The following is a 25,531-nucleotide window of genomic DNA, read 5'->3' as shown; positions in this document are numbered from 1 at the left end:
TGACCTACTCAATTTATCAAGTGAGGATATTTTACATTTTAGGTTAACTAGTTCTTTTTTGAGGTACTCAAACCTCAGGAGACAGAAGGCCATCTAACAATATATCTTAATGTCCATAGTTTTAATCCGATCAACAACTGGGTTAGGTTAGTTTCAAGGGAGAGGCTTGAAAGCAGGAGGTATAAAGAAGGAGAGAAATGGGGGGAGAGCAGAGGCCCACCAAGGTACAGGGACATCTCTCTCCTTTGCTCTTAGAGTCTCACAAGTGTATGTCACAGACTGGAACCCCAGGGCTGTATACAGACCCACACTGTTTTGACTACACATGGTTATAAAATTTAAAAACTGATTTAAAAATTTTTTTAAAGTAGATTTATTGTTTCTCTTGAAAAATGAGTACATGTGGTGACCCTGAGCCCATTTTCAATAAGATGGCAATTAGCTGGGGCTGGTAGGTGCTGCCCCTTCTAGAGGGGCCAGCGGGCAATCTCAGACACTGTCTTTCTCACTTCTTGTTTTTCTTACACATAGTCTATTCTCATCTCTGAACTTGGTTGATCGAAGGAGGCATTTGTATCTATGACCTCAGAACAGACTTTATTGTTTAGTAGCATTATAATGTAGTCCCAAAGAAACCCAAGGGGATTCTTTTTTTTTTTTTTTTTTTACATTTTATTTTATTTTTAAACTTTACAATATTGTATTAGTTTTGACAAATATCGAAATGAATCCGCCACAGGTATACCCGCGTTCCCCATCCTGAACCCTCCTCCCTCCTCCCTCCCCTACCCTCCCTCTGGGTCGTCCCAGTGCACCAGCCCCAAGCATCCAGTACCGTGCATCAAACCTGGACTGGCTATACCTACTCAATCCAAGGCTTTTACCATCAACTCCCACCACTCACCCACTCCAGTATCTGACATTTATAAAGTACTTATTTCATGCCACAGACTCTGTTAAGCATTTATTTACAGCAACTTATTTATCTTAACAACTGCTTTATGAAGTAGATAGAATTTTCTTCATTTTATAGCAGAGCAGCCTGAGGCTCAGAGAGGCTGGTTAATTCTTCCCGATATAGCTACTACATGGCTGTAGTCTGTTTTCATTCAGATTCCTGACGGTGAAAGCCTCGCTCTTAACCACTGTATAACAACTGCTATATTCACAATGGCAAACATGTGCAGTGGCAGAGGAGCCAGCAGACCTGAAAGGCACCAGACCAGAGTACCCAACAGTGCCCCACAGAAGGCACACAGACCGCTTACCAGTAACAAAGAGATGTAACGACCAACTCAACATTCAGGAGGCCTGAGCTGCTGGTGGAACGAACACGAGACAAAACAGCCGTGGGCCTGGATTCTAAGCTCTGCTCTGACTGAAGGAGGCTGCATTGGACACAAGGCTGCTCAGAGAGGCACCCCCATTTGAACCCCATAACAGACATCTGAGCCAGATGGTATTATTCCATTTTACAGATGAAGAAACAGAAACTCTGAGAACTTCAGCTGCTCACTCCCAGGCCTTCTGCTTAGTAAGTGACAAAGCTGAGAGTGGAAACTGGGACGATGGCCACCTCCTTCATTTCAGGTCTCTCCTGTCTGCCTCTGTGTCACTCTAAAGAATCACCCTCTACATTTTCTGGCCTTCTACCTTCAGACCTCAGTAACATGTCAGAAGACTCTGAAATTAAGATATTAGGTCTGTCCTTTTAGTTTTTCCTGGAGTCAGAGGTGATGCCTAGGGGAATCAGTACACTAGTTTGAAATGTATGAAGTCAACACCCCACCCCACCAAATCCCTCAGCATTGTAAGTTTGCAAGGAAAAGTTAAGTTACTTTGCATTACTGTGATTTCTACCCCACGCCCCCTTCTCAATTACCTAACTCAGGTTACATAATTGAGCTATTTTCATATTACTTGACACAAATAGGTAATGTTTTCATATTATTACTTGACACAAGTAGGTAATGTTTAGGAATAAAAGATGAGCGAAAATGCCTTTATCGCAGTTGCTTTTCTGTTTAACCTTTCACAAAAGTTTCCCTTTGCCTTGTATAACACTTACTGATGATAAATAGCTTTGCTGACAGATGGCATTGATTGGACTACAGTAGTGAATTTTTGTTTACTCTAATGCTGATTTCATATAGACAGCAAATTTGAAAAGCTTTGGTCTCTCTCATCAGACATAAATATGGCTTATTTTCATTGAAACGATTCTCATCTATCAATCTCTCTGGGGAAAATGCTAATGAGCCTATGTCTATTGTGAGCATAACGGGGGCAACCACAACTGCATAATGTGCTTGGTCCTTCAGAATCTCACAGCATCCTGTTTCAGAATCACCGGGCTGCCCAGCTTGTTTCTGTCTTGCAAGTCTAGAGGGGGTTTCTGTTCTTGGAGTTCCAAGAAGGTACCCAGGAAGAGTGTTATACATGATGTCAAGAGACAAGGTCTCAAGCTTTATAAGTCTTATCAGAGGTAAATGGGATCTGAATTGTATTTAAATTAAGTCACCACATTGATATGGCAAGAAAAGCACTGGCCAGATGGTGCAGAGTACAACAAGGCAGTGACACATATCACCCCCATTCCTTTTACTATTTATGAGTCCAGAATCAGGTCAGCTGCTTAGATGGCGGAATGACCACATTAACTTAGTACAAGAAGGAAGCTCGATATCCTTTCCTGTTTCTCTGTTTCTCATTCTTCCATTTTTCTTTCACATTGGCCTATATTTTCCTCTTTAGGATTCATTCCCACAACGACCACTAGGATAAAATTACAATCCTACTTAAATGCATTTCTGCTACTGGAAACACAGGGGGGTGTCTATACTTTGCTTCTTCTTTTTCTTAAAGGAAAATTCATAGAAATTCTAGTTTCCATGGCTTTCTGCTTGGGCTTCTTCTACAAATTTAAAAGGAGACTCTCATAAGGGTGTCAACTACAAATTGGCACCTGCCAAGAGCATTTGCCAGTGACTGAACAACAACAAGGGCATTTGCCATCTGCCTCTGTGGAGATTGAACCCTGTGCTGCTGCAGCTGCACCTTCAATAACTCCTGAGCGTGGAGAGTGAGGCACTTTGCACTCCAGGGAAATTGGTGGAACGGGTCTTTAGATAGTTAGATATTTTCAGGAACTGATTTCATGATCCTAATCCTCGCATCTCTTCATATCTAGAAAATCACTAAATTCCTTCATGGTGACATCAGCTCCTCATGATTAGCAGAAAACCTTTTGTAAAGTAAGCTTTTGATTGCATTGAACTCCTCCTTCACCAAAATCTGATATATTGACCTTCTCCCACTACCTCTTTGGAACAGAGAGCTATCTGAGGTGCTATCTCCTGGACCGCAGTCCTCATTTTGACCCAAATAAAACTTAACTCGCAACTCTCATGTTGTGCATCTTTTTAGTGGATGAAGGTTTGGGGCTAAGAAAGGTAAGTGTTGTCTCTCTCCATGGTGCTTCTCATGTCTGGTCAAGGCCCTCCTGGGGGAGGCTGTCTAAGGATGGGAAAGGTGAGTGGATGGTAACAACCACCTTTCAGCTCTGCTGCTGCTGCTGCTAAGTCGCTTCAGTCGTGTCCGACCCTGTGCGACCCCGTAAACGGCAGCCCACCAGGCTCCCTCATCCCTGGGATTCTCCAGGCAAGAACACTGGAGTGGGTTGCCATTTCCTTCTCCAACGCATGAAAGTTAAAAGTGAAAGTGGAGTCGCTCAGTCGCGTCCTATCCTCAGCGACCCCATGGACTGCAGCCCACCAGGCTCCTCTGTCCATGGGATTTTCCAGGCAAGAGTACTGGAGTGGGGTGCCATTGCCTTCTCCTCCTTTCAGCTCTAATTATGTATATATTTGCTTGGAAGGGCATTTCTCTCCTAATAAAGCTACAGGGGCCAAGAGGGAAGTAAACTGCTAAGGAATGTTTATAGAAAAGATTATTCCTGTGAGGGTTCAATAAATACTGGCCAATTATGGTACTTCCTAGTAGGTGGTTATTTTATATAATTACAGCACTGAAGCAAATCAACCTCTTAATGCCCACCTATGGGATGACCGATAATGGGCGACCATAGGGAGCTATGTAGGATGACAGACGGTGTATTGGATTGCACATCAAGAGGGAAGGCTGCTTCCAGTGCTCTCTGTACCTAACCAGGGACTCAGAGCAACTAGATTCAGCTCTCCAGATCTCAATGTTCCTGTTTGCTAAATTGGGGTTTTGGGGTGGTGTTATGGACTGAATGTTTGTGTCCCCTCCAGATTCATATATTGAAGCCCTAACCTTTAATGTATTTGTATCTGGGGACAGGCCCACAAGGAGATGACAATGGTTAAATGGTGCCTTAAGAATGGGGCCCTAATAAGAGGATGAGACACCAGAGCTTGCTCCCTCTCTCTGCCAGGTGATGATGTGAGGATACAGCGGGGAAGACTCTCTTTCTATAAGCCAGAAAGACAACCTTCGCCAGAAACCAAACATATCAGCATGTTTATCTTGGACTTTCTAGCCCCTAGAGCAGTGAGAAAGAAATATGTGTTGTGTAAGCCACCTGGTCTCTGATATTTTGTATGGCTGGCCAAGCAGGTGATGATGACCAGCTAATTAAAATGACATACTTGAGAGTCCCTTGGACTGCAAGGAGATCCAACCAGTCCATCCTAGAGGAGATCAGTCCTGGGTGTTCATTGGAGGGACTGATGCTGAAGCTGAAACTCCAATACTACGGCCACCTGATGCAGAGAGCTGACTCATTTGGGAAGACCCTGATGCTAGGAAAGACTGATGGCAGGAGGAGAAGGGGATGACAGAGGATGAGATGGTTGAATGGCATCACCGACACAATGGACATGGGTTTGGGTGGACTCCAGGAGTTGGTGATGGACAGGGAGGCCTGATGTACTGCGGTTCATGGGGTCGCAAAGAGTCGGACGCGACTGAATGAACTGAACTGAACTGAACTGAACAGGTTTATAGTTTACAAAGTACTTTTACAAACTCATTTTCTTAGAGAAACTCTAAGAGGTGGGAAGAGCAGAGTATTATTTTACAAATATGGAAATACCTCAAATCACAAGGCTACCACAAGGCTACTAAGTGGAATTCAGTCAGATGCAAACCTGAATCTTTGAGCACTTTTAGTTGTAAATGGCTGTGGTTTTCTTGTTTTTATCATCATTACATTGGATATCTATGAATTCTAGTTTTTAGGTTTCCAGGTAACTCCCAGGTGAAGAATGTCAGATTTATCACAAGTGATACATATGTTTTTTCTCTTCAGAACTATAAGAGTTGTTTCCTTTGACCAGATATTCTCAAAATAAGGTCTAGGATCAGCAGTGAGAACTGAGGATTTAGAAAAGCAAGTTATTGGGCCCTACTTGGACCTGACCTACAGAATCAGAAATTCTAGGGGCTGGGTGGGACTGAGCAATTCCTGAGAAGCCCTCAAGGGGATTCTGAGGCTGCTAAATTTGAGAACGGTGGTTCTGATCGTGTACACCTTTGTTACAGGTTGACATTTGACATTTCCCTGCCTTATTGCACTGAAGGATATGCAGCTGCAACTCTGAGTCCTACAATCATCTATGGCATACTGTTAAAACTATTTTGAAATGCTTGAACCTACAAGTGTATCCTCTTTACAATGACAATATTCTATAATTTTGTGTTAGCCTTCATTACTTCCTGTATGTTTGCTTGGAATTTGGAAACATTTTAGAAAAAAAAGTTATCTTGGTCAGCATATCACAAACCTTGAATTAAACTGGCTCTATTCTAATTAAAATAGTACTTTAATTTACTATTTATTCAAAGTGGCTAATGTTTTTAATCACTTACTCATGGCACTTGACAATCTACTCCTCCACACTGACCCCTGACATCTCAGTAACTTCAAACGAAATTCACCTGTACATGAGATCTATTCCTAAACAAGAGGCATCCCCATCCAATCAGGAGAGAATATTTTAATAAATAATAAAAATAACCAAAATACATATATAAAATTTCTTTTAACATTTATCCTAGAAAGCCAAATATAGAACTAATTCTATTAATTATATGTAAATGTACATATGTATATTATATATGTTATATAATTATACATATAATGAAATAGTTTTATATCAAATGTCTGGCTTTTAGAGGTATAAAGATTTTTATCCAATGCTTCCTTTGATTACTTTTCTAGGCTTGGAGTTTGAAAACCGGGGATTTCTGGAAAAGAATATGGACTTCAATGCCAATGTGATCCATTTACATTTAAATGACTATAGAACTGTGTGGGTGTGTAATTACATATTATGTGGCACCTCTTATTACTTTAGGACATCAACACTAACCTAAGAATTCTCTGGAACATTTTCCTACATATCTCAAATAAATCTTGCCACTAAAATTTCACAAAGAGAAAAGCACAATATTACCTTTTAAGAATAAAACTTACACATTTCCAAAATTACTTTTTCTTATAGAGAAATAACAAAGAAATCACCTTTTACCCCCTTGAATGTGGGCAGCCAGAGTGAATAAAATCCTCATACTCTATGCTGCTTGTTATTAATGTGCTTACATAAGCAAAACTGTGGGCTTTCAGTGGAAGTATAAGACTTACAAATCACATGACTGATAAAATAGCATATAGCTTACACAGCGTTTGTAGAGCGACAGCTTCTGAATGACAGTTTTAATGAGCTTACTGGACTTCCAACCATCACAACACTCCAACTATTTTATTTATCTTCTTTAGATTTTCTTTTGGCACCATTTACTGAGATAATTTTGTAACTATATGAAGACTGACTAACAAATTTCTACCATGTTTCTGAAAAGACACAGGAAGACTAAATTGAACATAAAGATTCCTCCTCCCCTGCTGAAATATGTATAATAACTATGAGATGAAGCAATATTAAAAAAAACTATTCCACACACATCCACTCACAAACACACATGCACTTTTAATATTGATCTCTTAAATTCAGGACGAATTTTTAATAGTGTTATAAAGACTAATTAGAGTGTTTTCCCAAATATTTTACTTTGAGGTTGTCAATGCTGTCATTGTTTCTACCTAGGATTTACTCATTACATCAACACCAAATAAACCGTCCCCAAAAGGAGGGACTACTTTTTACTGCCAACAGCAAACACCAAAGCCAACTCATATTCATAATTACTCATCTTTTAAAACAAGTTTTGACATGAATGACTCAGTAAAGCTGGGTTACTGCCAACTGGTGCCAGCTTGTCCAGTGGCACCAGAGGAAATATGAGAACTAGAGTCAACAGTGATGGAGAAACCGAATCCTCCCTCTTTTGATCCAGGTAAGAAAAGTGTTATTTTCTGAAGAAGCAGGAGAGTAGGCTCTATTTTTTAAAAGACTCTTTAACAGTTAACAAAATGTGTTTAGGCACAACAATATAAATTTGTGAAAAACAACAATTCTCTTTTCTGAATCCCCGAATTCACTTAAAAATAAGCTTTAGGAAAAAATGAAGAAAAGAAAGAAAAGCAGCTCTGGCAAGTAGAACAATACTAAAGAACTGTAAAGAGAATGGGAATTTAACTTCTTCATGATTAAGAGAGAAATAAAATAAAACTTTTCATTTTAATAGAGATATGTATAGGTATATGAATTCTCATACTCAATTGCATTTTACCTTTTTTACATTTGCCAGGGAGGTTCAGTCCTTCCATCAGAATACCAGTCTATAGGGCAGGATATATGGGAAATAGAGATCACACACCGAAAGAAATTAATCTGACATAGTTAAAATGATGGCTAATAGTCCAGCAGAGCACTCAGCCTCCGGTCCCACTTATTAACTGAACTGACAGTTCGGCACTAAGCAGAAACACAGGGCCGAATCCAACATTCTTCCACCCTGGTTTACTCAGGAGCAGCAGAGTGAAGACAAGGCAAGAAAAACCTGACTGTAGTTTGAGTGAACCCTCTAGTATGGACATAATCTACACCTCCTGGGGAGATGCTTTGACCAGTTTTCCCTGGAATACTACTTCAGTAATCACAATTACTCCAGGCCGAACAGGCCAGTCTGTAAGTCAATTGTTTCTGGTTGCTCTCTTCTGATGGTCATTTTCCCTTTTATTCAGAAACAGACACAATGGCCCCTTTAATGCAATCACCATGATGCAAAACAAATGGCATGATTAGGAAATTGTCCAAATTCAACTTGGCGTTCTGTAACTTGCTGACTGCCTTCATTCTAATAGCTTCATTTATTCAGATCTCTGAATTATTTCTCTATCCCTACCTGAACTTATGTCAAAATCATCAGAATCACAGCCACTTACACATGAAATAGATGTGCAGTTCTCTTGTCTCCTTGATAATTAAGAAAGACGTTAAGGGCTAATGCCAATTCCGTGACACGAGCTGGATACCTTCCATTACCTGGTATGCCACTGTTTATGGTCTATTAAACAGTTTTCATTTCACCTTATGGGCCTATATAAAATACAAGCTAGATGTTTCTCAAATTACAAGCAGTTTTAACGACTATTAACTAGCTTCTTTTTTGGTTTGTTTTGAAATTTGAACTCTCTAAATTTACTGCAGACAATCTGTGAAAGTAAACTGGGCAATATGTTTTAAACTTCTCAGTTTTTGAAAGTCTTTTATCCCCCTCCTCCTAAATTATAATTGTTTTACACTATAGTAGCATTTCTCATTTTCAAAATAAGATACATTCTGGTTCTTGTTTAAATATTTTTTCCAAACCAAATTATCATTGTTGTACTGATTCATTTTTTCAAGTAGGGTTTTCAATTTCCAAACATTCTCTTATTTTGCTCTGTTTTATTTTTCTTCATTCTTACAAACAGGACATACATGTTGACATCATGCAGAAGTCAGTGCATCAGAGGCCTTAGACAGAGAGGCCTAGCTGCTCTCAAAATCTGTCTTATGCAGGGCTCAGTTAGTCAGGCTAATAAAGCTGCCAGGGCAGAGCTGAAAGGTCAAAGGGCTCACAGTTGTCAAAAATGTACAACGCAACAGTAGAAAATGTATGTAAGCATTCACTTACCTGCTTTTGATCAACAATTATTTCCAGGTCTTCGTCACTGCTTAGTTTTCCATATCCTTTTTCTTTACTTTTCTTGTGAAAGAATAATTTTAAATGATCATTTAGTTTCTTTCCGTTAATAATGTTAATTCCTACTTAATACTTTTTAAAGATAAAAGTCTTTACTTAACCTTGTTCACTAGTCACAATACATCATTCTTTATGCCAACCTCTCATGGACAGTAGCAAATATTTTTATTAAATTGTTGGCTTCTGCTTAGCCTCTCCCATCCAAATTATACCTTTAATCCTTTTCTGAATATTGTTATGCTTCTTTTTCAATTCTATAGTTTCAGAAAATATTCTTTAATAATTCAAGATAAATAATACATTCCTTAGAGTCCTAGGGCATTTTTCTTAAACAGTGAAGCTGCATTTAGTGATCATATTATGCTTAAGACTTCAGGTACTAAATGTTTGCTTTTAATTCTTCATATATTTTTAAGAATAAGCAAGTATAACACCACTCAGTTAATGAATCTTCAGATTTTCTATGTGCTGTGCCATGTTTAGTTGCTTAGTTGCTTAGCTGTATCTGACTCTGCAACACCATGCACTGTAGCACTAGGCTCCTCTGTCCACGGGGATTCTCCAGGCAAGAAAATACTGGAGTGGTTTGCCATGCCCTCCTCCTGGGGATCTTCCCAACCCAGGGATGGAACCCAGGTCTTCTGCATTGGAGGCAGATTCTTTACCATCTGAGCCACCAGGGAAGCCCAAGAATACTGGAGTGGGTAGCCTATCCCTTCACCAGGGGATCTTCCCAACCCAGGAATCGAACCAGGGTCTCCTGTAATGCAGGCTGATTCTTTACCAGGTGAGCTACCAGGGAAGCCCCAGATTTTCTGTATTTGCCTATAAATCTGATGAAAACTAATATTGGAAGAGACAACTCAGAAATAATTTTTAAAAGGTAAATAAGAAAATTTTCAAAATTAGATAGCTTAAAAAGTTGGAAGAGTACAGACCATTAAAAAAAATATTCTTTATTGGCATTTTTCCCTCCATCTGTCTTTCCCCATAGCAAAAGTTATAAAGTTAGAAAACAACACAGATCATGCCAACAATTTTACTGTTGTGTTACAGGAGAGAGATAATATGTCTGAGTCTTATTTTCCCCCCTTTCTCCCAGTGCAAGGGTTAAAGGAAGTACCAGGAATGACAGTTACTTCTTCATAATTTCAGAAATTATTAGTACCTTGCAGAGGACCAGTAACAAAAAGAAAAGAAAATTCACTACCTAATTAGCTGTAATCCAAGATTGCTATCTTAAAAAAAACAAAAACAAAATCTTGCTCAGTATTAACTATATCAACTAGAATTAAGGGAATTATAAATATTTCTTATGTTTCCATCCACTGTGCCACATTAGGATCCTCGTCTTATCGGGAAGAATTACATCCTTCAGCAAACATGACAAAAGTCTTCTTTACATTATGGGACATGATTCTTGTCTGTTTTTTCTCCTATAACATTTCAAAAGCAGATTTCCACACTTCCCCACTCCCTCACCCCTCCAACAAACATACCTCCTATTGTTGTGTTTTTTTCCCCTGATAGAGATTTCCTGAATATTCAAGTACTAGGATGCATAAATAAAATCTGAATTCTCATTCATATATTAATGAGTTTAGCCACTTAGAAAAGAACAGATGGCCACAGTATTTCTATTATTATTCTTGTCCTCATTTGAGGTTCCATTTCAAGACTGATGGAAAACAAAAAGAACAAGGTTGGTTTCAATCAAACTGACTTCCTATCACTTTGCTTTCGTATCCTTTTAGTCCACTGGTCACCATAAGGTATTGTCCAGAGACCCTCTAATGCAAATCATTTAGAAATGCCTTTACTGAATATTGATCTATATACGTACCAAGTAGCTCATTTGCATGACCCGATTTCTGGACAGAAGGACATTAAGTAGAGATGGAATATGTGCCTTTGCATCCATTTCACTGTCAGACATCCCAGAATTCTTTGCACCAGCCGCAGTGGCTTCATTGCCAGAGCTTGCTGACCAGAAAACCACAGATCTTGCCCAGCAATAGTATATATAATGCGCCACACTAACCGAAGTATCCCCGGATCATTGTTTTGACTTTGTAAACATTGTGAAATCGTTGAAACTAAAATTTCTTCTTTTTCTAGCTAATGTTTATCCAAGTACTGCCATGTTCCCTGACTGCTGTTCTAGTTTAATGCTCAAAAAACCCCTCCATCTATTTTTAATTATACAAATTTTTGTATTTCATCTCATGCATATGGACTACTCAGCTTCTCTGTCAAAAAAGTTTTCAATGCCCCACCCTAGACTCTCTTGTGATTAGTAAATCACTACTAATATATATATATATATAACAATGTTGGCATTCACAGACCATAATTCAAGATTGCCCTTCCTGCCAGTACAGATTCTACTTCTCCAGTTTAATCACAACTCCTTATCTGGTTTAGTACTAAATTTCCCCAGAAAGAGGCTAGATCAGGGAAGGAGATTATATTCCCAACTACTGTAAACAGAAGTTGGCATTTTCCAAGAGTGGGAGGAGGCATCTGGGTTTGTACTTAAGCTCCTAGTCTCCAAACAGCAGACAACTGTACACAGAAGCTTTCCAGTTTTACTCTAGAGTTAAGCAATATTTTCTAGCTCACCCCATAACCCCATGGGGATTAAGCCTTTTCTAAGCCATCATGGCTATTCGCTCACTTACTGCTTATTCCTAGTGCGAGTATAATCCTCTTTCAAGCTCTCAGCTTCCACTTGGACTGCTGAGATCAGCCAGCCCAGCCAGGGATCTTCTGCTCTCCTCCCTCCTCCCAGCCGGGAATCCCTGTCTTCTATCTATGCACTTGGTCAAGCACAAGAAAGCAACTCCATAGCTCCTGCGTGGCCCTTCACACTGGTCAGAGGACTGACCTAGAAGGAGAAAGAAAGCTAACCTCCCCACTGGCCTAGCATGAGGAGGCGGGGCTTCTGGGGGAGGAGAAGCCAGAAGGGAATCATTTCCTGTGCTCCTCCCACCTCCCTGCAGCCACTGCAGCTGAGGATTGCCCCTGAGGCAGTGAGGTTAGGCCCTTGTCCACCTCAGCCTGAGAGCATGCTACCTGCTGAGAGCAGATTTTGTGCACTGCCCCTCTACATGCAGCTGAGGAGGGAGTATCAGTGCAGTGAAGTTAACATGGTGAGGACCTCGAGGTGGAGAAGTGAGGAAAGAGAAAAATTGCTGAAAACGTCTCCCACTCTGTGAGAAGCTTTCAGCTCAGGATAAGTGTCCAATTCTGACACTCCAAATACAGTATCTCCTCTCCTCCCCACACCGTTATGAACCCTTTCTGAATAACTGGAAGGAGAACTATCTAGTTATATTTTTAGTACTGATGATTTTTTTTTAATATCACTGGATCAGAGTTGCTGTTTTCTTAGGAACATTGAGCCTGATCATCTTTCCTCTCTGTAAATGTTCCATCTCTCTTTAACCCTATCTACCTCCACAAAAATGAAACAGAAAGGTGGGTATATTCACTTGAACTAAATAAACCATAAAACTTGGAAAATGTATAGGAAAATCATACATGGCCATGGATACAGAATGTCTATTATAGAAGAAAATTTTGCAAGTAAGTAACAAAGCAATAATAAAGTCTAATGGGATAGAGACCTGGAAAACGAAGCACTCAATGTTCTTTTTAAAAGACTTATAAGAGTTTATGAAAAAGTGAGAGTTTTAACTGAAAACTTCCAGTTGTATATGGGTTGAATTAAAAGAATTTATCATATTCACTAGGAATGGAATATACAAGGGAAATTTTGAAAGGGAAAGGAATATATGATTTAATTAATTGTGCCAACTAGCTTCAATTATAATTTTTGCCTAACTATAGATATGAAAACAAGTGTAAAGGTTTACATATACATATTTCAAAAAATTTTATTACTGTTTCTTATTCAATACTATTCAATGTGATAAACAGTAGACCTGATATTACTAAAGCAAATGTTAATGAAAAATATATAATATACACAAAAGAAACAAAGACCATCCTACTCTTTTCTTCGTGGTTGTCAGTATTCAATTCCTATCTTATTTTTCCTATCTTCAATCCCTTCTTCTCTACCACCTTCCTTCCTGCAGCCTACAAAATTGCTCACTTTTTTCCTGTCCTAAAAGATGACTTCCTTCTGCTTTTCCCCTAAAGGCATTCATTCAATCTCTCTTATCTCTTTATCATCAAACTTGAAAGAGTGGTCTGTGCTCACTAGCCATCAGTTCAGTTCAGTCGCTCAGTAGTGTCCGACTCTGTGATCCTATGGACTGCAGCACACCAGGCCTCCCTGTCCATCACCAACTCCCGGAGTTTACTCAAACTCATGTCCATTGAGTCAGTGATGCCACCTTCCTTTCTCTTCACTTCTAAGCCAATCACAATCAGGGTGCAATTTACTGTAATTGCATTCTTGACAGTCACCAATGGACTCTTAATTATTAAATTCTATAGCAGTCCTTTTTTAGAGTTAATTGTATGAGGTGGTTTAGTCACTAAGCAGTGTCCAACTCTTGCAGCCCCATAGACTGTAGCCTGCCAGGATCCTCTGTCCATGGGATTCTCCAGGCAAGAATACTGGAGGGGGTTGCTGTTTCCTTCTCGAGGGGATCTTCCCAATCCAGGAATTGAACCCGGGTATCCTGCATTGAAGGCAGATTCTTTACCAACTGAACTACAAGGGAAATCCTATAATTGCATTAATTAGTCCCAAATGCAATATATGATTGACTATAGATGTCAAAATAAATGCAAATATTACTTCTTTCAGTGATCAGGTCTGTATCATGATCATGTATTTTCAGAAATATCTTTGCTGTTATTTACATTATTATAGCTATTAAATGGTATTGCCAGCAGCTGAAAAGAGGATCAATGAGAGAGGGGAGGATTGGGAAAGGAGATGCTGTGCTAAGAAGATACTTGCTGAGTTTGTAATGCCTTTGGAAAGTTCATCCAAGTGGAAAGATCCAGTTGTCCAGTTGGATATATGGGTCTATATTTTTAGAAGAGAGATAAGGACAAGACATATGGATTGATGGAGATAATTAAAGTTGTCAGAGAGGTCGAGCTCATTAAAAAGGAAAATGTGGAGACGGAAGAGATGAGGACTAAGGCTGGCATCCTGGAGAATCGTTACATTTAAAGAATGGGCCAAAGAGAAGAACCCAATGAAGGGAAGTGGAACAGGAGTGGGCATAGGTGTAGGAGGAGAAACTCAATGCAGTCAAAGGACATAGAGTTGTAGATGGTGTCAAATGCTGATGGAAGGTTAAAGAAGGAGGCAAACTGCATACTTTCACTGTATTTGGCATTTTGGAAGTCATCAAGGCTGTTAGGAAAAGAAGAATTAGTGATGATGGAACCAAGATTAAAGTAAATTAATGAATACATTGGTGGTAATGGTGAGAGGGGAGTTATTTTCTCTTAGCAAGCTCGAATGAAAAGGGAAAGAGGGACACATTTGTTAAGGTGGTAGATCTTATGTCCTTAAGTTATAGCTTTAAAGAGAGAAAGAGAGAGAAATAGAGAGAGCAAGAATGCTAGCGCAAAGACAAAAAATACAGGGCAAGAATACTGGGAAAGTTACAGTTTTCCCTCCTTCCCTTGTGTAAAGCTATTGAGTATGTTCATAGTTCAAGAAACAGCAGTAATGAGAATGAAAATGTAGATTCCAGAGGGTGAAGGGGAATAACTCATGAAGCATGAAAGGAAGAACAAAGTGCTTTTGGAGAGGAAAAAAAGTGCCTGTTTCTTTTAAAATTATAATTATGTGATATATATTTACAGAAGAAAAATCTAGACATATATTTCAAATATTAAGAGTCTTGCTCTCTGGGTGACAGAATTACACATGATCTGTGTTTTCTCTTTATACTTGGGAGTTCTTCTTGAAATAAGAATGATTTTCTTTTATAACAATAATAAAAAAGAAAACAAAAAATGTGATTACTTGAGAGATCCATAAAATTGCCATAGAAAAGACTCATTTAAAGTCTACATTGCAGGTTCGATGCACGATACTGGATGCTTGGGGCTGGTGTACTGGGACGACCCAGAGGGATGGTATGGGGGAGGGAGGAGGGAGGAGGGTTCAGGATGGGGAACACATGTATACCTGTAGCGGATTCATTTTGATATATGGCAAAACCAATACAATATTCTAAAGTTAAAAAATAAAATTAAATTAAAAAAATAATAAAATAAAATAAAATAAAAAAAAAAGAAAAACACTTCCCAAAGGGGAGGCTGGGGATCCAGGCACCATTGGCTTGCACGGTTTTCTCTGACTGTCCCTGGGCTTAAGTGGTAAAATGCTGTCCATCCCTGTTATGAAATCTTACCTACTTATCTGATAAAATATTGCAATAAAAAACCACACCAAATAAATAAATAAATAAATAAAGTCTACATTGCAGAAAAGCGACCAGGTTGGGGCTTTACCTTTCCTTTACTACATTTCTGGAAGAATAAATGCTAGTTTTTTAAAATGTAGAGATTCATGCTACAGTTATTACTTCTGTCCCTTGTGGCAAGTGTGGTGGGATGGATGGTGAAGTGGATTGTTTTGTTTATTGCATTTAATACGCCCCTTTCCTTTTCACTTCACCTTATGACAGTTTTTTTGGATATCATTTTGGCCCCATGTCTTTTCGTTTAAAAAAAAAAGATCCACAGTGTTAGCACACCTACCAACACTGCTGCTGTGGATACAAAGAAATAACGAATGGAAAAAACAGAGAATGAGGGAGAAGGAACTTCGCCCCAAAGACTTGGACTAAAAGCTTGAGAGTTTCTCCATTTAGGACATAAGCTGAGACAGACCTTTTAAATAGAAAGTCACCACCTTACCAATTAAAAAGACAATTTGTAGATCTTTTATTTTTCTTTCATATGGAGGAAATAAACCTTCTGAAGAGAAAATGTCATCATTACAGAGAATCATTTACAGAAGGGCTTACACTTGGCATTTTTCAAAAACTATTTTTTTCTTAAAAAAAAAAAAGACATTCACAGTTGTGTTCTTCCCCCACCAACTGTGATGTTATGGCAAAAAAAGAGCCACAGGGTGCAATTTTTTAGTTTTGGGCCAGGCGTGAGCAAACATAACATATGGTAATCAAACTCAGTTCTAAAGGTATATTGCTGAGTGAAAAAAGAAATGTAAGCACAACAAATATGTTGATGCATTTTAAACCATGTTTTAAACCATAAGCATATGGCCAGATATTTAGTAATTTTTTGATTTTAGGCTAAGTCTATTTGGGAAAATAGGTACTCCAGTTACTTACTGCTGCTGCTGCTCAGTCGCTTCAGTTGTGTCCGACTCGGTGCAACCCCATAGATGGCAGCCCACCAGGCTCCCCTGTCCCTGGGATTCTCAAAGCAAGAGCACTGGAGTGGGTTGCTATTTCCTTCTCCAATGCATGAAAGTGAAAAGTGAAAGTGAAGTCGCTCAGTCATGTCCGACTCTTAGCGACCCCATGGACTGTAGCCCACCAGGCTCCTCTGTCCATGGGATTTTCCAGGCAAGAGTACTGGAGTGGGGTGCCACTGCCTTCTCCGCCAGTTACTTACTAGCTGAACAATAAAATGGCAGTGATACACAATATAATTTTCACCGTTGGCTTTGAGGTCCCTCCTTAATGCTGCCTTTTCTATCTTTAGAGTGGCTTTTGGTCTATAAAAGAATAACCTGAAGAGTGTTAAAGCTTCTTAAAATTATTTTTATATTTTCCAAGTTTTTCAAAGATGAGAATTCAACCCTAGGTTGTAAGAGAATTCAACAGAAATATTCATTAAGATTGCTCAATCATATGTCATTGTACAATGCCATTTTCTCCAAAACACAAGTTCAGTATTAGACATACACCTTCTTACATATCTTTTCCAATATTTTATCAAATTTTATTAAAAAATCAAACATACAGCAAAGTCAAAAGAATTTTATGGTGAGCATCTATATACTTACTAGCTAGATTTCACCACTACATTTTATTATACTTGTTTTTGGATATCTGTTCATCTGTCTGCTGATTTTAAGGCTAAGTCTAATTGGGAAAGTATAGTACATGTAGTACATATAATCACATTTTTACAGATTCTTTCCTCCAAGGTTTATTTAATTTTAAACCTCAGAAAAGCAAAATCATTGGTTTAGTAAGCTTCCAAAATAAGAACACTAAAAGTTTAGGATTTGTTACCCTACAGCAAATCATTACTTTCATTTGAAAAGCAAATCAGTGAACTACATTTCTAGCATTATGTGCTAGTGACAGGACATATCACTAGGATTAGGGAAGAGGATTTCTGATCAAAGTGCTGGGATTTTTACAGTTCTCAGTCAAAAGCAAGTGATCAAACAACTCAATATTTTGAAACAAATCCAGGGTGTGATAGGCAGTTCCAGTTGATATTAATCATCATGTCCTCAATTTCATACCCTTTGATCATACCCTGCAAATATCTTGACTTTACTCTGGACTGTGTGTTAAGTATTTACCTCTGGTACATCCAACAAAAGTAGGAAGACTCAGGCAGGGCTAGGACGGCTAATGATTTCTCAGAGGAGTTACATATGCTCCTGGGAACAGTCCAGTACTAGGGTGGTTTAATGAGAATAAGTAGGCATAAACAAAAACTAAACTTGAAAATTTCAGTCATGTCGGATTCAGCAGTGTTCCACATTACTTTGAGGACAATAAAGACACTCCTCTTAACCCTCCCTCCCTTCCAAAACCAAAGAAAATCACATTCAAAAAGAGAAACCAAAAAAACGAAAAATGATGTCCATCTTAATGGAAAATTTTGAGTCCAGTTCTTTCATCTGAAAGGCTCTTGTCTCTATAAAAATCATTTCCATATTTTCTCTAGACTAGGCTCTTGAAGCTGTAAATGCAGTGGTATAGCATGCAATGACAAAGCCATAAAACTCGTTTCCTGCCTGCTAAAGACAATAATAATACATACATATATTTCAGTCTACTAGATTTCTCAGCATTATGTGGCACTGGTGCTGTTTCCAAGGCAAGATCAAACTAAAACCACTCCCATTTGGCAATTTTATCTGTCATCACTCAAACAGCAGGGAGTGCTTGTTGATGTAAGACAGGTAAGGGGCCTGAGAGAACCAACATCATCATTTTGGATCCTCAAATGGAAATAAATACTTCTATCACATAAAAAGTCTCATCCCCCCCCCCAAAAAAAAAAAAAACTAATAAAAGGGTAACTTATGTACTCCATACTTGAGAAAAATAAGAAATAATCTAAAACTAAAACTATTCACCTATGCCCTGCTTCTGATCCCTATTGACATGACTTCATATTGCTATAGGCATTGGCCCTACCAGATGGGGGTCTAGGCGTGTGTTACTCCCATCTCAAACACAGGTGTGCTTGTCACTGGCCTCTCCAGTGGCTCCTTTGCCTTTTCACGGGCAGTTGGAGCACCTGGCACCACACACCTGCTGCTGACTCCTTTACAACTGGGCTGGACATGATGATTTTATGTCCTTGTGAAAGAAAACAGCAATCATTGTACTTTAATAAAAAGGAAAGAAAAGCTAGCTGCTTCTGTAAGCACTCTGTTTGCCAAGTAAATATAATAATGTCTCTATTTTCATACCATCTCTAAACTCACACATTGCTTTGATGCTTTGACAGTGCTCAAGAAAAATTTGTTTCTGACAAGAGTCAACCTGAAATCTGTGCCTCAGTCACCAGATCTGTGCAGAAGGCTGTTTACCATTAAGCTGCATTTATGTGACTCATTGATAACCAGTTTTTTTATTATGGCTAAAATAACATGAGGTGTTTTTTTTTTTTTCCTTTCATCTGGATCTACACATAGTCATGACATCTTAGAATAACTCTTCCCTATTCTTGAGAGTGACATAGCCTGGCGGTACAGCCCATTACTTTCATCTCTGGGCTCTCCTCTGTGGCCTTGATAACCTCAGGAATTCTAACCCGACACCATAGTTCTTGTTATTTATCCATCAGTGTCCTGATGGCTTCTTTCATTCATCTCATTTCTGCAATGGCTTATGAATTCATTGATGACAACATTTTAGGTAAGACATGGAAATCCCTAAATGGTGGGCAGGTCTGGGTGTCTTTGTCATGGAGCTTCCAGGCAACTACTTATTGAGGGAGCTCTCCTAAGCCACAGGATGTACAGGGGCAAGAAACATCTGGGCAACAGACAGCTCATTTATTCACTGGACATGTGACATTGGATACAAGATTAAAACAGCAGAGTTCAGAGGATATGTAGCCAATCAAACACACTATTTTTTGATGAACATCAATTAATACCTTGCTTCATAACGAGGGCAAAATAAAGTGGCTTATAACGAAAGGCAAAGTTTAAATAGCTTTATTTATATAAAGTATTGTCACCAATCACCTGAGAGCAAATATCCTGTGATTCCTGGGCTCAAGTAAAAAGGAGTTTGATGGCTGGAAACTATAGATTTGAGTCATGAGGCATTTTTTTTTTTTTAATTTGAGAAAATACAAGGTAGAGTGTATGACGATGTTAGGTGTTCAAGTACTTGATGAGTTTGTTCAGACAAAATTGTATTCATTTAGGACAAGGGTTGCTTCATGTTAATGCAAGATCACCCTTTTATCACTAGGGGTGGTAGATTCAGTCAATACAGTTACATGACAGTAATCACAGAAATAGTAATATGTAGTGGATCACTCCTGACATTTTCAGCAAACACAACATCTATTGCTGGAAAAAATAAGCACAAATGTATATGAATACATGTGGCATTTCTGGTATTTTGCTGATTTTTACAGGAAATTCCTTATGACTTAATTGATTGATAAGCAATAATCTTCAAAAAATGAACAGCTAAAAAATCTCCTTTGTTTGATGATGAGTAAGGGATAAGAAGGAGCTTCTCAAATATGGTAATTTTATTTTCCCTTGGCGTAAGAATGCAGTGTTTTCATTTTATTCTTGTACTACTTTAAACATTTCATATATGTTATACTTTACAGTAAAAATATATTACTAAAATTTTATTTTAAATATATTCTATAGATTCAATATATCTATATTTTTTTCCATAAAAGAGACTTGGGTATCATATAAATCTAAGGTAATAATGGAACCGATTTTGCCATATTTTTAGTCTGCCAAATATACTGTAAGCTGCTTGAGGTCAGGGCTGTGTTACTCATCCTCTTAAGTATTTTTGATCATTTAGTATTGTTGTTGTTCAGTCGCCCAGTCATGCCCAACTCTTTGCAACCCCATGGATGGCAACACACCAGGCTTCCCTGTCCTTCACTATCTCCCAGAGTTTGTTCAAACTCATGTCCATTGAGTTTATGATACCATCCAACCACCTCATCCTCTGTTGCCCCCTTCTTCTCCTGCCCTCAATCTTTCCCAGCATCAGGGTCTTTTCCAATGAGTTGGCTCCTTGCATTCTGAAGGAGATCAGCCCTGGGATTTCTTTGGAAGGAATGATGCTAAAGCTGAAACTCCAGTACTTTGGCCACCTCATGCGAAGAGTTGACTCATTGGAAAAGACTCTGATGCTGGGAGGGATTGGGGGCAGGAGGAGAAGGGGATGACAGAGGATGAGATGGCTGGATGGCATCGCTGACTCGATGGACGTGAGTCTGAGTGAACTCCAGGAGTTGGTGATGGACAGGGAGGCCTGGCGTGCTGCGATTCATGGGGTCGCAAAGAGTCGGACATGACTGAGCGACTGATCTGATCTGATCTGATTCATCTAGTATGAATGTGCTGAAATCTGGGGCTCTAGAGCCCACAAGGGGGGTGTGGTACCCTGCTCAGAAAGCTTGATACCTACTGGAAAAGGGAAGTAACTAAACTTCCCTTTAATTATAAACAAGTGAAGAACCTGTGACAGAGGAATCTGGAGATATGAAGGAGACCATGGGACTTGGCTCTGTATCAAGGTCACAGGAGGCCTGGAGGAGATACTGGGATCTGAATGATGAGGGCAAGTCATCCAGGTGGAGGACAGGGTCTGTCTGCATGTGGGCTTGGGGAGCTGGCCTGCAAAGAGTGATAAAGAGAGAAGACCAAAGATAGGAGGTAGCAGGGTCTCCTAGTATCAGAAATGAGGATGGTATTGGATTTTGGGAGGATGAACTCAGATGAGGCTTCAGAGGCAGGTGGAGTCTTGAAAATCCTGTCATTATGTTAAGGGCAATGTGGAGCCATGGAGGGCTTGAAGCAGGAGAGTAAGCACGTTATAAAATCGTGGTTTAGGAAGGCTGCTCTGGCTTAAGTGTGGGAAAGAAGAATGGAGGGAAGGAGAGCAGGTAGGTGCCACTAAAGTGGTCAGGGTGTGCCGGCCATGGAGCCTGTTATAATTGGTGTATGGTCAGTTGAGAACTGACACACACCAATTCTATTATGACATGCTTATTAATTCATCACTTTGTGTATCATAAGATTATTTTTTCAATACTGGCTACTATAAGTGATAAAAGCATCTGTATTTTCTCTAGTCAGGAATTAAATTAGCAGTGACTAGATCTATAAAAAATACATGCTAGGCACTCACTTATTTTGGTAACACGTAAAATTATTTTAGGAAAAATACAATGTTTCATTTTTTTCATATTTTTGAGAGAGATAGCCAGAGAGAGAGAATATTTGAATAATATAGAAAAACATTTTGCATTTAATAAAGGATATTTTTGCACTCTGTAAAGTCTAAAGCAACATCTAAACTTTTCTTGTTTCTTGCTATTTGACAAAACAAAGGGAGTCTGTTTTTTAAAAATACAATGTGCAATTGTTCAGTACTGCAGAACATCTGAAAAGACTTATTGTGATTTTTTTGGACATCAATAACAAGAATTCTTTATGCAAACCTAAGAGTTGAACTGATCAGGGAGTATAAAATATTAAAAAGAAATGTATTTACTCATTGCTTTCATTGCATTTCACTTGTTTTTAACTTGTCCAAGGAAAAAACTTTATAATGCGGGAAAGCTAGAGTAAGGCAGAATCAACCACAATATTTATCTTCTTGCTCAAAGTTTCTTTGGGGATTTTTGCTACTTAATTATATACTCTTTTGTTATTAATATTTTAAAATAATTTGTTACATTAAAACTATTGAAGGATATTCAGCTACATATAGGCAAGCTTCAGAGCTACAGAACAGCGTTCTTTCTACAAGACCACAACATCCCAGTGAGTACACGTAACTACTGATGGGCTTCTTCCCTCAGTTCTCACATTTGCATTTTTCCTTTCTATCATTTTTAGGAATGAAACTCCAAGTCTAGATGTTTGTATTACAGAGGTCATCACAAAATTATGAAGACAATAAGAAAGACTTCTTGAACAATACAGAGCAGATAAATTTCAGTGATGAAGAGTACGAAGTTCATATCAACTTGAGAGCACTGGAAGGAAGCACTGAAGACTCGTTTTGCAATCTCTGATTAATACCCCAAGTGAATACTAGTAATATATTGATAACATAGTGCTAAGAGACAGAAAACTGACTGTAGCTCAATTAATTTAAATCCATCTTTGGAAGTAGATGTAGACTTTAATAAAGAGACTTTTAAAAAACTCTGCACTGCACTCAAAAAAAAAAAAAAAAAACAAAAAAACCCAAACCAAAAAAACTCTGCACTCTTGCAAAATTGTTCTGGGTAGGCGAGTGTGGGGGTTTTAAAGAGAGATGAAGCGAGGCTCCTGTAAGGAACAGCTAAATTGTCACGGACAAATGTGCCCCAAATGGAAAAAGCTTTTTAAAATTATAAAAGCAGAAGTTTCTCCTTATAGGAAACACTAAAACTTTTTTTTAAAAGTGCAGAAGTATGCCTGTCACATTGTTGATACTTAGTAAACATTTAATGAAATCCTTATGCTTTATAGCAAGAGGAAAAGATTAATAACTCCCATTACTCCTAACTCCTCTTACTTTCTCTTATTGATGTCAAATCCCCAAATATTTGTACACAGATACACATATATGTATCTGTGTATAAATATATCATACATATATGCTTTTATGATACAAATGTGGTTGTATAAATATTAAACTACACTTTATACTCAACAACACATTGTGAATATCTTTTCATGTTAACACACATTCATATCTACCTTCCATGTCGAAATCCACCTTACACTAAGAGTTTTGTTAAGACAGTTTAAGAAACCCAGAAAATCATCAGACTGAAGAATGCCTTTAACACTTAAGAGACAACGTTAACTTTTGAATGTTGTCCACAGAACCCTTGTGGTTTCTGAGATTCTTTCAGGTGATCTGTGAAGTTAAAACTATTTCTCATAAAAGTACTAAAACATTATTTACCTTTTTTGCTGTGTTGACATTTGAATTGATTGTGCAAGGGCAACAGTGGGTAAAGCTGTTGGCACCTTAGTAAGAAGCAGGGCAAAGACTAATAGATTTTTGCCAAGAGAACGCACTGGTCATAGCAAACACCCTCTTCCAACAACATAAGAGAAGACTCTACACATGGACATCACCAGATGGTCAACACTGAAATCAGATTGATTATATTCTTTGCAGCCAAAGATGGAGAAGCTCTATACAGTCAGCAAAAACAAGACCAGGAGCTGACTGTGGCTCAGATCATGAACTCCTTATTGCCAAATTCAGACTGAAATTGAGAAAGTGGAGAAAACCACTAGACCACTCAGATGTGACCTAAATCATATCCCTTATGACTATACAGTGGAAGTGAGAAATAGATTTAAAGGACTAGATCTGATAGACAGAGTGCCTGATGAACTATGGATGGAGGTTCATGACATTGTACAGGAGACAGGAATCAAGACCATCCACAAGAAAAAGAAATGCAAAAAAGCAAAATGGCTGTCTGAGGAGGCCTTACAAATAGCTGTGAAAAGAAGAGAAGTGAAAAGCAAAGGAGAAAAGGAAAGATATACCCATTTGAATGCAGAGTTCCAAAGAATAGCAAGGAGAGATAAGAAAGCCTTCCTCAGCGATCAATGCAAAGAAATTGAGGGAAAAAATAGAATGGGAAAGACTGGAGATCTCTTCAAGAAAACTAGAGATACCAAGGGAACATTTCAAGCAAAGATGGGTTCAATAAAGGACAGAAATGCTTTGGACCTAACAGAAGCAGAAGATATTAAGAAGAGGTGGCAAGAATACACAGAAGAACTGTACAAAAAAGATCTTCATGACCCAGATAATCATGATGGTGTGATCACTCACCTAGAGCCAGACATCCTGGAATGTGAAGTCAAGTGGGCCTTAGGAAGCATCACTATGAACAAAGCCAGTGGAGGTGATAGAATTCCAGTTGAGCTATTTCAAATCCTGAAAGATGATGCTATTAAAGTGCTGTGCTCAATATGCCAGCAAATTTGGAAAACTCAGCAGTGGCCACAGGACTGGAAAAGGTCAGTTTTCATTCTAATCCCAAAGAAAGGCAATGCCAAAGAATGCTCAAACTACCTCACAATTGCACTCATCTCACACGCTAGTAAAGTAATGCTCAAAATTCTCCAAGCCAGGCTTCAGCAATATGTGAACCATGAAATTCCAGATGTTCAATCTGGATTTAGAAAAGGCAGAGGAACCAGAGATCAAATTGCCAACATCTGCTGGATTATCGATAAAGCAAGAGAGTTCCAGGAAAACATCTATTTCTGCTTGATTGACTATGCCAAAGCCTTTGACTGTGTGGATCACAATAAACTGTGGAAAATTCTGAAAGAGATGGGAAATACCAGACCATCTGACCTATCTCTTGAGAAACCTGTATGCAGGTTAGGAAGCAACAGTTAGAATTGGACATGGAACAGCAGACTGGTTCCAAACAGGAAAAGGAATATGTCAAGGCTGTATATCACCACCCTGCTTATTTAACTTATATGCAGAGTACATCATGAGAAACACTGGGCTGGATGAAGCACAAGCTGGAATCAAGATTGCTGGGAGAAATATCAATAACCTCAAATATGCAGACGATACCACCCTTATGGTAGACAGTGAAGAACTAAAGAACCTCTTGATGAAAGTGATAGAGGAGAGTGAGAAAGTTAGCTTAAAGCTCAACATTCAGAAAACTAAGATCATGGCATCTGGTACCATCACTTCATGGCAAATATATGGGGAAACAGTGGAAACTGACTTTATTTTTCTGGGCTCAAAAATCACTGCAGATGGTGACTGCAGCCATGAAATTAAAAGAGGCTTACTCCTTGGAAGAAAAGTTATGACCAACCTAGACAGCATATTAAAAAGCAGAGACATTACTTTGCCAACAAAGGTCCGTCTAGTCAAGGCTATGGTTTTTCCAGTAGTCATGTATGGATGTGAGAGTTGGACTATAAAGAAAGCTGAGAGCTGAAGAACTGATGCTT

The 25,531-nt window shown here is 38.7% G+C and overlaps 1 protein-coding gene across 12 annotated transcripts in view; it reads right to left on the bottom strand.

Moving 5' to 3' along the window:
- The window catches only part of PEX5L (peroxisomal biogenesis factor 5 like), a 314,349-nt gene that overhangs the window by 230,631 nt on the left and 58,187 nt on the right, over positions 1 to 25,531 (bottom strand). For 7 of the 12 annotated variants that reach the window (XM_027540359.1, XM_027540360.1, XM_027540345.1 and 4 more), the window contains exons 1-2: positions 10,979 to 12,037; positions 9,067 to 9,138 (exon numbers count right to left, since the gene is read on the bottom strand). The exons of 3 other annotated variants lie outside the window; for them this stretch is intronic. In XM_027540359.1, the coding sequence (XP_027396160.1) occupies positions 9,067 to 9,138; positions 10,979 to 11,071 (165 nt within the window). In that variant the 5' untranslated portion in view covers positions 11,072 to 12,037. Of the gene's footprint in view, positions 1 to 9,066; positions 9,139 to 10,978; positions 12,038 to 25,531 lie in introns of those variants that run through there. 2 more of the 12 variants (XM_027540362.1, XM_027540352.1) reach the window with 2 other exon arrangements.

Source organism: Bos indicus x Bos taurus, chromosome 1, assembly GCF_003369695.1.
Source record: "Bos indicus x Bos taurus breed Angus x Brahman F1 hybrid chromosome 1, Bos_hybrid_MaternalHap_v2.0, whole genome shotgun sequence".
In the NCBI taxonomy this organism is placed as follows: Eukaryota; Metazoa; Chordata; class Mammalia; order Artiodactyla; family Bovidae; genus Bos; species Bos indicus x Bos taurus.
The sequence above is the reverse complement of the archived record's forward strand: the minus strand, read 5'-3'. Positions and strand labels throughout refer to the sequence as shown.